General features: G+C 45.6%; 1 protein-coding gene across 10 annotated transcripts in view; it reads right to left on the bottom strand.

Moving 5' to 3' along the window:
* Positions 1–278: 278 nt before the first annotated feature.
* LOC123999702 (protein NDRG4-like) overlaps positions 279–18,156 on the bottom strand; it is a 34,827-nt gene continuing 16,949 nt past the window's right edge. For 5 of the 10 annotated variants that reach the window (XM_046305750.1, XM_046305706.1, XM_046305715.1 and 2 more), the window contains 15 exons: positions 17,908–17,946; positions 12,987–13,092; positions 8,537–8,657; positions 8,370–8,432; positions 7,925–7,985; positions 7,726–7,812; positions 7,352–7,408; positions 7,083–7,186; positions 6,915–6,971; positions 6,697–6,748; positions 4,554–4,601; positions 4,341–4,376; positions 3,930–3,981; positions 3,546–3,584; positions 2,063–2,333 (listed from right to left, as the gene is read on the bottom strand). In XM_046305750.1, coding sequence (XP_046161706.1) covers positions 2,185–2,333; positions 3,546–3,584; positions 3,930–3,981; positions 4,341–4,376; positions 4,554–4,601; positions 6,697–6,748; positions 6,915–6,971; positions 7,083–7,186; positions 7,352–7,408; positions 7,726–7,812; positions 7,925–7,985; positions 8,370–8,432; positions 8,537–8,657; positions 12,987–13,092; positions 17,908–17,946 — 1,071 coding nt within the window. In that variant the 3' untranslated portion in view covers positions 2,063–2,184. Of the gene's footprint in view, positions 438–2,062; positions 2,334–3,545; positions 3,585–3,929; positions 3,982–4,340; positions 4,377–4,553; positions 4,602–6,696; positions 6,749–6,914; positions 6,972–7,082; positions 7,187–7,351; positions 7,409–7,725; positions 7,813–7,924; positions 7,986–8,369; positions 8,433–8,536; positions 8,658–12,986; positions 13,093–14,771; positions 15,058–17,907; positions 17,947–18,156 lie in introns of those variants that run through there. The other 5 variants (XM_046305723.1, XM_046305741.1, XM_046305770.1 and 2 more) reach the window with 5 other exon arrangements.

Here is an 18,156-nt window from a genome sequence, read left to right as displayed (position 1 = left end):
TAGGCAGCACTATGAACAGAAAAGTGACCTCAGCTGATAGCCCTTTTGGGGCGACTGGATGTGTCTGTGAGGGGCGGGGAAGTTTGTGGTTTTGGTTGGAGGTGGTTGGGGTGTTTGGGGGTGGTTGGTGGTGGTTGGTGGTGGTTGGAGGTGGTTGGGGGTGGTTGGTGGTGGTTGGTGGTGGTGGAGGTGGTTGGGGTGGTTGGGGGTGGTTGGTGGTGGTTGGGGGTGGTTGGGGGTGGTTGGAGGTGGTTGGGGGTGGTTGGGGGTGGTTGGGGTGGTTGGGGGTGGTTGGAGGTGGTTGGGGGTGGTTGGGGGTGGTTGGGGTGGGTGTTGCCCTACATTCCGAGCTTGGAGCAATGGGCTCCAAAAAAGCCCTGCCCCTTACAGACAGTCCCAGGAAGCACCCCTGCGGTAGTAGTTATCCCACTTCACCCCTGTTGGGGGAAACAGAGAGATTGACATTCAAATAGATGACAGGCAGCAGTTGTTACTGAAAATAAGGAATGCAAATCAAATGTAGAAAATTATTACAGTGCAAATTGTCAGGGACCCCAGTTCCTCAAAGGACCAGCCTGACTCAATGGGTAGTCCATCTCAGCAGCTAGCAGCACACACCTAGTCTCTCCAGTCACAACGACCAGTATTCCAGCTCAATAGCATTGTGAAAAAGGATATTGATTCTCTGTGTAAGTTATGCATGGGTATGGATGTAAATACAATAACATTTGTTTTGTGATGACAACATTGACACTGTGTTTGCGTGTATGCGTACGTTTGTGTGGGCACGCGTGTGTTTTGTGCTACTGTGTGTCAATAAGTGCCAATATACTTTGTCTCGGTTCCCTTACAGAGCCCAGCCCTCATAGGTAAGTGTGTGTGTGTAGCTTTGGTATATTCTTTGTGTGGGGCTGAGTGCTGTAGAAGGAGAGGCCAGCTGTAGTTCCGTCTTGTGGTGCTGACATGAGAGAAGAACATCTCATATGGTTCTGCCTCGGCTCCTAGGTCTGGTTTGGTTTGGGTCAAAATGTGATTGTCATTTGGGAGACCACTAAGAACCGATCCCCAGCAGAACCACTTCCATGTTGGGGAGGTGGAGATGACCGTGGCCACACTAACTATGTAGGAATGGATGCTCCTACTAGTGGCTATAGGGTATATAGAATCACACTAGGTTCATTAATGCTTCTGTATGACAATCCCTGGGAAAAGCACATGGCAGGGGATGTGGAGTGGGAATACTAGTGCCTGTGACACAGATACATCCTTCTGGTAGAGAGGCATATCCACTGTGTGATGTAAAACTCTCTCAAATATAGTAGGTTGTGTGCTGCTTTCTGTCAAATCTGGGACCTCCCAGACAAAGGCCCATAATCTCTGCTGTCCTATTGTTCAAGACAAATAGGATGAATAGTACCAACTACAACAAGATGTCCTCTTGCTAGCATGTCTTCTCTCCAATGACAAACTACCTTCACTGACTACATACAACCCACCTAACTACCATCATTGATCACCTCACAGAGATTGTCATCAGACAAGCGGATGAGTGTGGGAGGGACCTGAGTGGAGGGGTGCCAGGGGGCAGATGGGTCTGAGTGGAAGGAGAAGGGGGGCAGGTTTAGGGCAAGGGGAGCAGGGAAAAGGCAAAGGGGGGAGAAGACACTGAGCAAAACACAAATGACACACAACAGCAAAACTGCTTACAAAGTTTAAGGGAAAGAGTAATACGTTGGTGTCAGTTTTTACAATGAGGGGAGGAGGTGACAGAAGTTGTTAAATACTGAGGGATTTGGGGTAATACTACAACAAAGACATAGAGAGATAGATAGAGAAGACATCCTCCACCTACCATTTAAAAGTAGAAACTCCTCTCTCTCTCTCTCTCTCTCTCTCTCTCTCTCTCTCTCTCTCTCTCTCTCTCTCTCTCTCTCTCTCTCTCTCTCTCTCTCTCTCTCTCTCTCTCTCTCTCTCTCTCCTCCCCCTCCCTCTCTCTCTCCCCCTCCCTCTCTCTCTCTCTCTCTCTCTCTCTCTCTCTCTCTCTCTCTCTCTCTCTCTCTCTCTCTCTCTCTCTCTCTCTCTCTCTCTCTCTCTCTCTCTCACTCTCTTCACTCTCTCTCTCTCCCTCTCTCTCTCTAAACGTCCCTATCTCCAATCCACGTCTGTCTGTGTGTGTGTGGGGGTTCAGCAAGACACTTCCATGGTGTGGCTGACCTGGCCCTCATTGCTGTCAGAGTGTGTAAAACCCCGGATACGAGAACTCTCAATTGAGCTGCCACTGGTGAGGGAGGCCGTCCGGGAGCGGGCCAGACGGGTCATACTGGCAGAGGGCACTGAGAGAAAGAGAGAGAAAGAGGGGGAGAGAGAGAGAGAGAGAGAGAGAGAGGGAGGGGGAGAGAGAGAGAGAGGGAGGGAGGAGAGAGAGGGAGGGGGAGAGAGAGGGGGAGAGGGAGGGGGAGAAAGAGAGGGGGAGAGAGAGAGGGGGGGGAGAGAATGAGAGAAAGAGAGCGGGGGGTGGATGGATGGAGGGAGAGGGAGAGAGAGAAAGAAAGAAAGAACAAAAGTGGGGAAGACAATATTTGAATTTAAACAATGGCAAAGCTAAGTCAATATGAGCTAACCACTGGGAGAAATGGGACAACATGCCAATGTGTAAACTGAAAAGTAACGCCCAAGCCGCTAGTACGGCAAGGCAGCTAGCTGTAACAAACATTCCTGTTAGCTATGGATGCTTGAGAGTTTCTGTAAAGCCATCAACATGTGCCTGCAACTCTGCATGCAGACACATTCCCCCTGCTACAGTACAGCAGGACCATGCAATGGGACTGTGAGGAAAGTCTGAACGCTGCAGAGGAGTTGATCACCGTCAGCTCCCCATCCTGCAAGCGTTATCCTGCTCCTGAACTTATCTGTGAAGATTTTGCAATTGTCTTAGAGTAGAGCTATGACCATTTTATTGCGTGGAAAACATGAACCTTGAGTAACAATTACCAAAAATCTTCAACTTGGGAAGTAGCAGTTCCAACACATTGGGAGCTCTGTCTGAAGGTATGTTTTCCATTGAGGCACATAAACCCAGTGCACATGCTCATACATTTAGCTGCACTAAAGGCAGGTACTTCAAAACATGCCTATTGGCTGTAATTCTCCATTTAAAATATGACAAGTTCTATCCTAGTCGTTTCCATGCTAATATTTCTAAAAAAGTTGCTTCACTTGGACACTACAATGTGCCAATGAGTGTTGAACACTGGATCATAAATAGCTGTATGCCATGCAAAGAGCAAGATAGGGAATGCAATGGCAGGGATGGGGAAAAAAGTAGCAATAGCATATTTTTCCTTAGGCTGAGGAAAAACACATTTAGAAAATAAATACAAAATGTAATAAAATCTTTAAGATTGCCAAAGACCAGAAATCAAGCGCTAAAACAAATAACATTTTTATAATAAGTCAAAAGGCAGATATGTGATCATCATCACTGCACATGTAGGGGAAAAAGAGAGGAGGTCAGAGGTCAGAGGTGAACAGCAAACAGGAAGTACCTGGCCCACCACTCAACCTCCGATCCTTCACATACGCAACTGAGAGAAGTCAGGAAAACAGAGGGCAAGATTAACACAACAGGTCCCTGCAATAGACATCACATCACACCAAACCAAACAACATACTGTATTCACAACATATTCACAACAAAGTCAGAACACGATCTCCCATTCAGAACAACGCAACATACAGACAGTGTCTAAACAGAGGATTAAAACACACAAGGGGGATGAACAATATATTTCTAAAGGTACAGTATGGAGAGATAAACTCAATCAAGGTAGTGATGCCTAGTTTCTGAGAGACCACAAACCCACACACACACAGTCTCATACACTCACTCATATGTGACAAAGGATTTGAATCTGGTTCTAGATACTTACTGTAGCCCATCCCCTGGAGGAAGTACTTGAATGCTTCGGACAGTTTTCCAGGCTATAAAACAACAAGGAGAATACTGTAAGAAACTTGACCTCCTTAGACTCTGTGAAACCTTGACCCCAGATGAGGTCAATGACCTCTGTGGAGTGCTGTGGTGAGTCCTATAGAGACAACCCTCTCATGGTGGCAGAACGTTTTATAAAAAAGGAACTTGAGGGTCGGTAGAGGGTTATAGGGAGGCACCATGTCGAGGTTGAGGGGCGTTTTAAAGAGGAAGTTAGGGGTCATCTGAGAGTTGTGTCAGAAGAGAAACTAGAGGAAGTAAAGGGGAAATGGAGGTGGAGCAGAGAGGAAGAAGTATTTGAATGTTAAATGTGAAGATGCGAAGAGCCATCTGAAGGCAGTGTTCTGACCTGTGTGAGCTGAGGGAGTCCACCAGAGTCAGCCATCTGAAGGTGAGACCAGGAACAGAACCATAGTTAGTCATATGCTAAATCTTTATTTCAAATGGTTTAACAAACTACAGAATGTAAAATCCAATGAATGAACTAATTAATGAATGATTTGAATCAATAAAGACAATCCAATAAAGATGAATAATCTTCAACATTACTTTGCACTCATACCTTTAAGAAGGTGGTGTTGGTTGGGTCAAGTTTGGAATTGCATTCGACCTTGAGAAAAACAACAACATATTCAACGACGAGGGCCAAGTTGCTTGGATATTAATGTTCTCAGATAAATAAAAAAACTTGAAATCAATAGGATTTCAGGGATGTAGATGTTGTGAATGGAAGAGACGCTTGGAGGGAGGGAGGCATGACCCAGATAATGCAGTCTGCTGCAGTGATGAGTCATTCCAACACATTTGAGGCTACGAAGTCACAGCCAGGGGTGTGTACAGATGTGCGCTGGCACACACCCATCTCTCAGAACAATAACAAAGAAATGGAGAGATGGCTTTCTAGGTGAAAACAGGTCCCTGACCCTCTATCCTCTATCCTCTTTCTCCCTCTCCCTCTCCTCTCCCTCTCTCTCACTCAAGATGAAATGAGCAGCAGGGTTCTTCACATCAAATAGCATGAAATATTAAAGTGACCTCCATCTGTTTTTAATCTCTCTCTCTCTCTCTCTCTCTCTCTCTCTCTCTCTCTCTCTCTCTCTCTCTCTCTCTCTCTCTCTCTCTCTCTCTCTCTCTCTCTCTCTCTCTCTCTCTCTCTCTCTCTCTCTCTCTCTCTCTCTCTGTTTCTCTCCCTGTGTCTCTCTCACTCTCACTCTCTCTCACTCTCTCTCTCTCACTCTCTCTCTCTCTCTCTCTCCCTCTCCAGATGAAATGAGCAGCAGGGTTCTTCACATCAAATAGCATCAAATATTAAAGTGACCTCCATCTGTCATATCTCTGTCTTCATATCTCTCTCTCACTCTCTGTCACCCCACCTCCTCCTTCTGTTTTTGGTATCCCACCCACCTTCCCGACCTTCCGCCCTCCCTCCCTAACTAACTCATTCTACTCCTCTCCCCTTCCCCTCCTCCCATCAGTACATCTTTCCTCAATTTACTGACCTACTTCTGTTTCTCTCAGTGAGGGCAAATATTTACCTCTCAGCATGCCAAGTGCAGCACAGAGCCACATAGAGGGAGGGGATTAAGGGGGGGCAGGCAGGGCGGGATATCACAAACAGCAGGGGAGGGTGCAGGAGGGCAGGTAGGCGGGGAGGGAGGCGAGGCAGGGAGTGAGGGAGATGAGACAGGGAGTGAGAGAGGTGAGACAGGGAGTGAGGGAGATGAGACGGGGAGTGAGGGAGATGAGACAGGGAGTGAGGGAGGTGAGACAGGGAGTGAGGGAGGTGAGACAGGGAGTGAGGGAGGTGAGACAGGGAGTGAGGGAGATGAGACAGGGAGTGAGGGAGGTGAGACAGGGAGTGAGGGAGGTGAGACAGGGAGTGAGGGAGGTGAGATAGGGAGTGAGGGAGATGAGACAGGAAGTGAGGGAGACGAGAAAGGGAGTGAGGGATATGAGACAGGGAGTGAGGGAGATGAGACAGGGAGTGAGGGAGGTGAGACAGGGAGTGAGGGAGATGAGACAGGGAGTGAGGGAGATGAGACAGGGAGTGAGGGAGATGAGACAGGGAGTGAGGGAGATGAGACAGGGAGTGAGGGAGATGAGGCAGGGAGTGAGGGAGGTGAGATAGGGAGTGAGGGAGATGAGACAGGGAGTGAGGGAGATGAGACAGGGAGTGAGGGAGATGAGACAGGGAGTGAGGGAGGTGAGATAGGGAGTGAGGGAGATGAGACAAGGAGTGAGGGAGATGAGACAGGGAGTGAGGGAGATGGGACAGGGAGTGAGGGAGATGAGACAGGGAGTGAGGGAGATGAGACAGGGAGTGAGGGAGATGAGGCAGGGAGTGAGGGAGGTGAGATAGGGAGTGAGGGAGATGAGACAGGGAGTGAGGGAGATGAGACAGGGAGTGAGGGAGATGAGACAGGGAGTGAGGGAGGTGAGATAGGGAGTGAGGGAGATGAGACAAGGAGTGAGGGAGATGAGACAGGGAGTGAGGGAGATGGGACAGGGAGTGGGGGAGATGAGACAGGGAGTGAGGGAGATGAGACAGGGAGTGAGGGAGATGAGACAGGGAGTGGGGGAGATGAGACAGGGAGTGAGGGAGATGAGACAGGGAGTGAGGGAGATGAGACAGAGAGGGGAGGAAGTAGGTGGTAGAGAAGGAAGAGATAGAAATGGAGAGAAGGTATAGAAGGAAGAGGACTCACCACTCCCTCCTCAGCTGGAGCGTTGTCACCAACAACCAGCATGACGGGGCACCTAGAAACACAGAGCACAGATCAGCAAACAACACAAACACATGTACACAAACAGTAAACATGGCAAATCCTAAGTAACCTGTTATGAATGATAAGGGTACTTAAACACTATTCACCAATGACATGAAGGACCATGGAGAATTGTCTAGTGTAGTAGAGAGACTCACTTCAGGGTCTTGGCATTGATGATGGTCCCGGTGCGGTTCATCTCCAGATCCCTACGGCTGAGAAGGGGAAGAAAACTGTGGGACACACTGCTTACATTCTCTCACAGAATATAGAACTCTTCCCATCTGCCACACACACACAGTCTGAAGTTTGTGTTTGTGTGTTACCTGTTGTACATGTTCCAGAAGAGCTGCAGGTTGACCTGGTTGACAGTGTTGTTGATCTGTTGACGGTAACTCTGGACCAGCTCTGTGTTGTTCATCAGCTCCTCCTGTGCAACCATCAACTATTAACACAGGTACACTGAGAGACTGGTGTCTCTGAAAGGTTTATGAGGATAAAAACCCCATAGGCTAGTGTTGTTGTTGTATGCAGTACCATGTGTTGCCACAAACTGTTGTAGGTGGGTAATGATTTATCTGGACTGAGAGCTCACCTGGCTAAAGAGGTGGGGCAGCACAGTGTCTGGAAGAGCACTGGTGAAACCAGACAGCTGGAGAGAGAGAGAGAGAGAGAGAGAGAGAGAGAGAGAGAGAGAGAGAGAGAGAGAGAGAGAGAGGGGGGGGGAGGGAGAGAACAAGAGAGAGAGAGAGAGAGAGAGAGAGAGAGAGAGAGAGAGAGAGAGAGAGTGGGGGGAGAAAGAGACAGAGACAGAGAAAGAGAGAGAGGGGAGGGAGGGAGGATGACAGAGAGATATTATTTCCTTGCACCCATTGCAACAAGAGCAGCCATTTTGATAGTTGGGATAAAATGGCTGTTTTAAAGGTAACTATGTTTACGTGTTTTCCACAGAGGTGCAGTGTCTGCTACCTTGCCAGTGGCCCAGTCGATCCAGCCCTTCCCGTTGGGGTCGATGTTGAGCAGCACCAGGCCCTCCACCAGGTCAGGGAAGATCAGCTGAGGACAGAGCAGAGCAGGTGTCTGTTATGTTAGATACACCTGGGATCATCAGGCAACATAAATATTAAATATATTGACAAGCAAAGAACAACAACAGGGAATAACTTACAGCAAATTTGGCCAGGATGTAGGCGCCTGCTCCAACTCCAATGCCCAAGATGCTCTTGAATCTGGAAAATTAGAATGGTTTGAATTACTTTCAAGGTTTATCAGTTGTATTAATTCATTCAAAGTTCAACTATACAGTCTTAGAAAAAAAGGTGCAATCTAGAACTTAAAAGGGTTATTCTGCTGTCCCCATAGGAGAACCCTCTGAGTAACACTTTCTGGTTCCAGGTGGAACCCTTTTGGTTCCAGGTAGAACCCTTTTGAGTTCCATGTAGAACCCTTTTGAGTTCCATGTAGAACCCTTTACACAGAGGGTTCTACATGGAACCAAAAGGGTTCTCCTATGGGGACAGCAGAATAACCCTTTTGGAACACTTTTTTCCAAGAGTGTATGGATGATGAATGTACTGTTTAGTAGGAGAGAAAGGAAGGGGAGGCCCGCTCACCCAAAGTGCTGCACTACGCTGGGCAGCATGCCTGCCAGCTGGTCCATGGTGGGGTACTGGTACCTGTGGAGAGGTAAGGACCTTTAGTTAAACAGTGACATGGCAGAGAGAGACATCACTGTAGAAATGACGTGTGTGCATGTGAATGTGGAGGTACTATATATTACCCCTGTGGCATCTGAGAGGCTCCAATCTGCTGTCCAGGAGCATCCACATGACACACCACAAAGTGCTTGGTGATCTCCTGCATGTCCTCATTGTGGAAGAAGCTGTTGAAGCACAGCTTGTCTGTGGAGGGCAGAGACAGAGGGAGAGACAGAGAGGTGAAACACATGAAATGTGCACTAAAGAGAGAGAACCTTGAAGGTGGCCATCTGTGCCATTGACAGGGAGAATAGATGTGACAGGTATGAAATGGGCAATCAGGTTTCACTGGGACTCATTCCATCATCATCATCTGGATGCTTGAGAAGTCTTCCAGTAAGTCAGAGTAAATATAAACCAATCTATTTTGATATACTGCACTTAAACTGAGACATTTAACATTTATATAGTACCTCTTAAAATCTGCAACTGTATCAACAACTCTGATATCAACAACTCTTATATCAACAACTCTGATATCAACAACTCTGATATCAACAACTCTGATTTCAACAACTCTTATATCAACAACTCTGATGTCAACAACTCTGATTTCAACAACTCTTATATCAACAACTCTGATTTCAACAATTCTGATTTCAACAACTCTTATATCTACAACTCTTATATCAACAACTCTGATTTCAACAACTCTGATATCAACAATTCTGATTTCAACAACTCTTATATCAACAACTCTGATATCAACAATTCTGATTTCAACAACTCTGATATCAACAACTCTGATATCAACAACTCTGATTTCAACAACTCTTATATCAACAACTCTGATATCAACAATTCTGATTTCAACAACTCTGATATCAACAACTCTGATATCAACAACTCATATATCAACAACTCTGACATCAACAACTCTGATACCAACAACTCTTCTATCAACAACTCTGATACCAACACCTCTGACATCAACAACTCTGATATCAACAACTCTGATATCAACAACTCTGATATCTTCAACTCTTATGTAAACAACTCTTCTCTCAACAACTCTGATATCAACAACTCTGATACCAACAACTCTTCTATCAACAACTCTGATACCAACAACTCTTCTCTCAACAACTCTGATACCAACAACTCTGATACCAACAACTCTTCTATCAACAACTCTGATATCAACAACTCTGATATCTTCAACTCTTATGTAAACAACTCTTCTATCAACAACTCTGATACCAACAACTCTTCTATCAACAACTCTGATACCAACAACTCTTCTCTCAACAACTCTGATACCAACAACTCCGATACCAACAACTCTGATACCAACAACTCTTCTCTCAACAACTCTGACATCAACAACTCTGATACCAACAACTCTGATACCAACAACTCTGATACCAACAACTCTTCTATCAACAACTCTGATATCAACAACTCTTCTCTCAACAACTCTGATACCAACAACTCTTCTCTCAACAACTCTGATACCAACAACTCTTCTCTCAACAACTCTGATACCAACAACTCTTCTCTCAACAACTCTGATACCAACAACTCTGATACCAACAACTCTGATACCAACAACTCTTCTCTCAACAACTCTGATACCAACAACTCTTCTCTCAACAACTCTGATACCAACAACTCTGATACCAACAACTCTTCTCTCAACAACTCTGATACCAACAACTCTTCTCTCAACAACTCTGATACCAACAACTCTGATACCAACAACTCTGATACCAACAACTCTGATACCAACAACTCTGATACCAACAACTCTTCTCTCAACAACTCTGATACCAACAACTCTTCTCTCAACAACTCTGATACCAACAACTCTGATACCAACAACTCTTCTCTCAACAACTCTGATACCAACAACTCTGATACCAACAACTCTTCTCTCAACAACTCTGATACCAACAACTCTTCTCTCAACAACTCTGATACCAACAACTCTGATACCAACAACTCTGATACCAACAACTCTTCTCTCAACAACTCTGATACCAACAACTCTTCTCTCAACAACTCTGATACCAACAACTCTGATACCAACAACTCTGATACCAACAACTCTTCTCTCAACAACTCTGATACCAACAACTCTGATACCAACAACTCTGATACCAACAACTCTTCTCTCAACAACTCTGATACCAACAACTCTTCTCTCAACAACTCTGATACCAACAACTCTTCTCTCAACAACTCTGATACCAACAACTCTTATCTCAACAACTCTGATACCAACAACTCTTCTCTCAACAACTCTGATACCAACAACTCTTCTCTCAACAACTCTGATACCAACAACTCTTCTCTCAACAACTCTGATACCAACAACTCTTCTCTCAACAACTCTGATACCAACAACTCTTCTCTCAACAACTCTGATACCAACAACTCTTCTCTCAACAACTCTGATACCAACAACTCTGATACCAACAACTCTTCTCTCAACAACTCTGATACCAACAACTCTGTTTCCCTCCTCCCACCACCGCTGATGTCCTTCTTGTCTTCTGTTTGTGGTGAGTCAGTCAAAAACAGCACTGTTCTACTCCATGGAGCTAAGAAGGTGATAAAAACACTGAGCCATTAATGCCATCTCATCAAAAACCAACAAACATCATTACACAGGCTAATTAACCAATAACCGGACAGAAATTAAAACGCTTAAATGTGATGAAGCTAATGTGTTCTGTGCTATTGAATTTACCTGGCAGCAATGGCAGCGAGGTGATTCTGATTCGCCCACACACAGTCAGCAATAGAAGACCACTAGTCTTCATCATCCACAGGCGTATTGTCTCCCTGTGGAAACTTGACCCATCTCCTCCCCAACACAGCAGAAGGACACAGTACAGGAGCAACAGAGCCATATATAGGCCAGTGTCTCCTCTATTCTGTCTCCTTCTCTCCTCTGTTCTCTCCCCCCCCCCCCCCCCCCTGTGTCTGTGTAGACTGAGTCAGGCTGCAGCGTTGTGGTTTCTGGCAGTGCATACTAATACCCCAGCTGCAGCTGCAGAGGGAAGGAGGCAGGCAGTAGAGCAGCTGATCTACAGCGCCGCAATGCCGATTATCCCCCAACAACAACCCCACCCTGCCTGCCTTCCTGCCCGCCCTCCCTCTCCTCGCTTTAACACTGTATGGGATGTATGGGGTAGGGATGTTTTTCTGACCTACATTTCTCCCTCCCTTTCTGTTGCTCTTCCTCTTTTTCTCTCTCCATCATCCTTTAATTATCCAACCCTTTATTGAATTATGGACCACTCTGACAGAGAGTGTTATCTTGTGGAATGCAGGTTGTGTTGGCAATTTCAATAGACACACTGGCTCTTTTGTGGGAACGTATTTCAAATTGCAGTTAACTGGTAATGTCATTTTGTTGTAATGTAGAAGAAATATTGTGTTTAGTATCTATGAGTCATTCTGACCCCTGACACGACATCCTGCAAACTGCAGCAATATTGAAAAGTCGTCCCCATCCACCAATTAGAGGAGCAAACGAGCAGGCTCTGTGGGAAGGTAGTAACAGACATTCTGGGTAAAGTGTCTGGCGTCTGATTGTAACATACTGTAGCTACACGCTCTGAGACCACCATCTGCGGGAGACATACAGCACGAACATGCACCTCCCTACAATTCCAAACCAACGCGTCTCTGGTACACGTCCTCTATTCATTTCAATGTGTTGATAGTTGGAGAAATTGCTTGAGCTTTTCACTTTGAAAAGTAAGAATGCCAATGGTCCAATATTCTAGAACACTGCTGTGCGTACGCATACTCGTTTGGTACAGTACAGAGAAAGATTCATACTGTCTGTCTGCACTCTGCAGTGGGCTGGCTGGATGGCTGTCAGGGAATGATATAGCTCCCAGAATGGAGTCCCATTATCACCTCAGATAACAGGCTGACAGCTCCACTGATATCTCTGCCAGGTCACACCATGAACAACACTCTGAGGAAGTGTGGAGTGACGCTTCCTGGAACCAGCTGCAGGTCACTGTCGTGTGACTGATGTTGGTGCAACACAGACATGATCACGCACACATGGAGCACACCCACAATACACGCAGGCACACACACACACACACACACACACACACACACACACACACACACACACACACACACACACACACACACACACACACACACACACACACACACACACACACACACACACACACACACACACACACACACACACACACACACACACACACACACACACACACACACACACACAGGTAGAGGGACAATGTGTACTCACGGTTAAGCCCAACATGGAGCACACCCACAAAACACACACACACACACACACACACACACACACACACACACACACACACACACACACACACACACACACACACACACACACACACACACACACACACACACACACACACACACACACACACACACACACACACACACACACACACACACACACACACACACACACACACAGATAGAGAGCCAATGTGTACTCACGGTTAAGCCCAACATCGTGGTAGGTGAGGATGGCAGGCTTGTTTCCTTTGGGTGCACCACGGATCACCACATGAAGCATCCCATAAGGAGTCTCAATGTCATGTTCCTGAAACATACAAATGCTTATTTCTAATGGGAATGTATAGATTTACACTCACAGAGACATACTGTACCTTCAGACAGACAATCTTGGGTTCACTGATGAGCATAAATACTATCACCCAATAACTATGACTGATATAATAGGCTGCATACTCAACTGTCTGCCTCTGATCAACAGAAAAGCTTTATGGATTCACATGGGAATGCTGATAGAGATGACTGACAACACAGTGTATATAGAGTACTGCAAAAACGTGTGGTGAAACGTCCAAAATGGCATCCTATTCCCTATATACCTTTGACAAGATCTCTATGAGCCCTGGTCAGAAGTAGTGCACTAAATAAGGAATAGGGTGCCATTATGGGTGCAGCCACAGTCTGTCATGGAAAGTGCACCCTAACCACGCAACATTCTGGCACCCAATATATCTGACAGTATTCTGCAGTGAAGCTATGCATTTGCAGGTTCTGCGGTACAGTTAATCACCTGTTGTCTCGTTTGTCTTTGTTGAACATGAATTGCTTGCGTGAACGATTGACAGATACAATGTAGGTCAACAAGGTCATATCGGGCGCTAAAAATTATGCGACACACGACTGCAGTATGATATGGGTTGATAGAATGGGTAAAAATGATTTGGTATTTTCTGTATGGCTGCCTGTCTGAAATATCATAGACAAAGACCACCTCAGTGGGGAACAATAGACTGCAGGTAAAAACAGCACCTGTATCACATACTGCAAACACTCCCTCCATCCCTTCCTCTCTCAGTCCCTTCCGTGCTCCCTTTCTATCTCACTCATCTTCCTCTCTCGCTCACTTCTTCTCTCAGTCCCTCTCTCTCATCTTCCTCTCTCACTCCCTTCCTTCTGGCTCCCAAGGTCAGAGAGACGTTTGTCCTAGTACAGAATAATTAGGCAACTCACAAGACTTACAGGCATCTCAGATACACACTCACTCTTAGGTCTATTTCCTGTTTAGACTTGCATGTGTGGCAGAATGCATTATTGTTTGTCGCAGCATTAGTGTGTCAGCTTGTCTCCACGAAGACTCATACATTACATGACTGATCATTAGAGGAACACAATGACAGTACAACAACCATTGCAGTATGCATGATTACCCCGTACATTCAATTAGTTAATAAAACATTAAATATAAGCACAACTAGAGAACTAATATTTCAACATGAATCTTTTACAGATGATCTTATCCAATGCACAATTATTCCAGAGTATTACAACAGCAGGGTACATCATAGATGTAGCTAGTTATTTATTCCAGAGTATTACAACAGCAGGGTACATCATAGATGTAGCTAGTTATTTATTCCAGAGTATTACAACAGCAGGGTACATCATAGATGTAGCTAGTTATTTATTCCAGAGTATTACAACAGCAGGGTACATCATAGATGTAGCTAGTTATTTTGATAAGGTATTAACATGATATGTAACATGAATAAGGTAATAGGTGGGCGTGTATGTGCATGACATACATATCCATGAACAAAGGTGTTTATTAATGAAGACCGACTATGGTAGTGGATTCACCTCCCCTTCATCAAAATATCCTCACTCTATCAATAAAAATGCCGAGTCATCCACGTGCCGGCAGAAACATTGAACACACTCAAGCAGTCACACAGTATAAACCTGTAGATACATTATACTGTCACTCACCCCGTCCCAGCATTCAGGCATGGTGCCTCAGTAAGGGTGCTCAGTGGTGGAGGAGAAAGAGGAGGAAGAATGGCAGGAGGAGGAGGAGGAGGAGCAGCCAGTGGAGACGAGACAGACAGACAGACAGACAAACAGACAGAGCCAGTCCTCTCCTGTAGTGGGACTAGGTCCTGGCTTTAGAGCAGAGCCTGCTGGGGGATTCTGCTGGTGGTCTCTTTGTCTCGTCTTGTCTTGTCTCGTCTAGCCTCGTCCTGCTATGGGGCTGAGCGCTGCAGTGCTGTGCCCCCTCTCTTCCCCCGACACCTTATAAACCTCACCATGAGGGCGTGCCGAACTCAAGCCTATTCGCTGCCAGTGCTGCCTCTCTGCACATGATTGGTTGGCTGCTCTGTCAGTCACAGCAGAGAACTCTGCTCTTGTTTTGCTCTCTCATCAGCACCATTGCTCTGTTTCAGAAGAAGATGGCTTATCTCCCTCTCTCTTTCGCTCCCTCATTGACCCTGTTCTCCCTGTCTCCTTTCCTTTCCCATCCCTCTTATCGCTCCTTAACAGTCATGGGCGGTGATGCATAAACAAATGCTTGACATGCAGTGAGATTTATTTTTACATATAAAAATTCAACAGAGAACAGTGACGTGTCTTTCTGTCTCTGTGCAGCAGCAGCAGCCGCCAGTAGGCTCATCAATGCCTCTGTGTAATGGGACATTGATGGGACAGTAAGTGGCCATAGGTCACCAGTAGAGCGGAGCAGAGGACTGTATCTGCGTGCGTCTACTCAGAAAGCAGGGGATAATGGAACAGTGCTGACTACAGATCAGTATGGCAGCAGTGGCTCTCTCTGCTGTAGGTTACATTTATTCACACCAGCAGCCATTGTCCATATTCTCCACAACATCCATTTGTTCTTTCTCTCGTCGGTCTCCGCCTTTCCTGTGTACAGAGAACTTAGCAAGCTGACTCAACTGGAAACTCTCCATGTCTCTTTCTAGCTCGGTCCCCCTTTTCTGCGGAAGAGAGGGATTAACCCACTCCCCGGCTGACTCAACATTTCCAGTCTTCATTAAATACACAACCTCGTTCTCTCACCCATAATCATATGCACTGTCATCACACACACATGCAAGGACACCCTCAGAAAAACACACATACAAACATTTACAACAGCACCTAGATCTTCTGCACAGATTATGTCAGACTTGGTCCCTGACAGGGAATGGTGTTCCAAAAAAAGATCCAGTTGCCAGGAACACAAATTCAATTTCCATCTAGACAACCGTTGCCCAAGAGCACACAAAAAGCCATACATACCTCGGCCTGAACATCAGCACCACAGGTAACTTCCACAAAGCTGTGAAAGATCTGAGAGACAAGGCAAGAAGGGCTCTACGCCATTAAAAGGAACATAAAATTCGAAATCCCAATTAGGATCTAGCTAAAAAATACTTGAATCAGTTATAGAACCCATTGCCGATAATGGTTGTGAGGTCTGTGGCCGTGTCACGCCTTGGTCATTGTATTTTGTGTTTTCGTTATAGTATTTGGTCAGGCCAGGGTGTGACATGGGTTTATGTTATTGTATTTTCGTATTGGGGTTTGTAGTATTTGGGATTGCGGTTGATTAGGGGTGTTGTATAGGCTTGGCTGCCTGAGGCGGTTCTCAATCAGAGTCAGGTGATTCTCGTTGTCTCTGATTGGGAACCGTATTTAGGTAGCCTGAGTTTCTCTGTGTATTTGGTGGGTGATTGTTCCTGTCTCTGTGTAGTTTCACCAGATAGGCTGTAATTAGGTTTCACGTTCCGTTTGTTGTTTTGCTTTTGTTTAGTTATTTCATGTATCACTTTTTTCCTTCATTAAAGACATGAGTAACCACCACGCTGCATTTCGGTCCGACTCTCTTTCGACAAAAACGAAGAACGCCGTTACAGGCCGCTCACCAACGTATAATTCACAAAATGGTACAAACAAAGACCTGGCTCTCAAGAGAAGACGGGCTATGTGCACACTGCCCACAAAATGAGGTGGAAACTGAGCTGCACTTCCTAACCTTCTGCCAAATGTATGACCATATTAGAGACATATTTCCCTCAGATTACACAGACCCACAAACAATTTGAAAAAAAATCTAAATTTGACAAACTCCCATATCTATTAGGTGAAATACCATAGTGTGCCATCACAGCAGCAATATTTGTGACCTGTTGCCACACGAAAACGGCAACCGGTGAAGAACAAACCACAAGAAAAGGGCGCCCATTGAAGAACAAACCCATATTAATGTTTATTTATTTTCCCTTTTGTACTTTAACTATATCCACATAGTTACAACACTGTACATAGCCATAATATGACATTTGAAATGTCTTTATTCCTTTGAAACTTTTGTGAGTAATGTTTACTGTTAATTTTCGATTGTTTATTTCACTTTTGTTTATTATCGATTTCACTTGCTTTGGCAATGTAACATACAGTATGTTTTCCATGCCAATAAAGCCATTTGAAATGAACTGAGTTGAGAGGGTGAGAGAGGGGGGAAGAGGGGGGCAGAGGGGGAGGTGAGAGAGGGGGGAGGTGACACTGGAGGTATCAGACAGAGGGGAGAAAGGATTAGTCATGTCTCTGATTTCATCGCTACGTGGATTCATGTTAAAATAGACTCTGAACATCACGGTACAGAAATCAACTTCTAAGGACTTCAAAACTCCTGTGGTTCTGCACTGTGTGAGAGCTGCTGTGTGATAGTGAATGATTCCATCAGTATGTAGTAGTCCCAACTCATATTAGTCCCAACTCATATTAGGCTCTGTCACTTCTCCTTCTCCCCATCTTCTTCCCTCTTCTCCTCCCAATGAGTCACCATGGTTACATGGGTGAGTGTAGAGCACAGGAGGTTGGTGGCACCTTAATTGGGGAGGACTGGCTAGTGGTGAGGAGCGGAAGTTGTGCAATGGTATCAAATACGTTAAACACATGGTTTCTAGGTGTCTGATGCCATTTTATTTGCTGCGTTCTGGTCATTATTATGAGCCGTTTCCCCCTCAGCAGCCTCCTGTGATGGACAGTAATAACAACAACCAGAGAAGGATAGAGAGAGAAAGAGAGTACGGTACTTTGAAAATATAGAAAACCGTTTCAGTACCTTCCAGTCTCCAATGGGCATCAGGGTCTCACAGTTCTCCTAGAGAGAGAGAGAGAGAGAGAGAGAGAGAGAGAGAGAGAGAGAGAGAGAGAGAGAGAGAGAGAGAGAGAGAGAGAGAGAGAACAGAAACACAATGTCAACTGACGCTCATTATGACACAGTCACTCTGGTTAAACCTATGAGACGCCACAGGGCTGAGAAGGCTGTTCGAGATGAAGGGATGGATCCGGAGAGTAACATAGATAGATG

This window comes from Oncorhynchus gorbuscha, linkage group LG02 (genome assembly GCF_021184085.1).
Source record: "Oncorhynchus gorbuscha isolate QuinsamMale2020 ecotype Even-year linkage group LG02, OgorEven_v1.0, whole genome shotgun sequence".
Classification (NCBI taxonomy): Eukaryota; Metazoa; Chordata; class Actinopteri; order Salmoniformes; family Salmonidae; genus Oncorhynchus; species Oncorhynchus gorbuscha.
The sequence above is the reverse complement of the archived record's forward strand: the minus strand, read 5'-3'. Positions and strand labels throughout refer to the sequence as shown.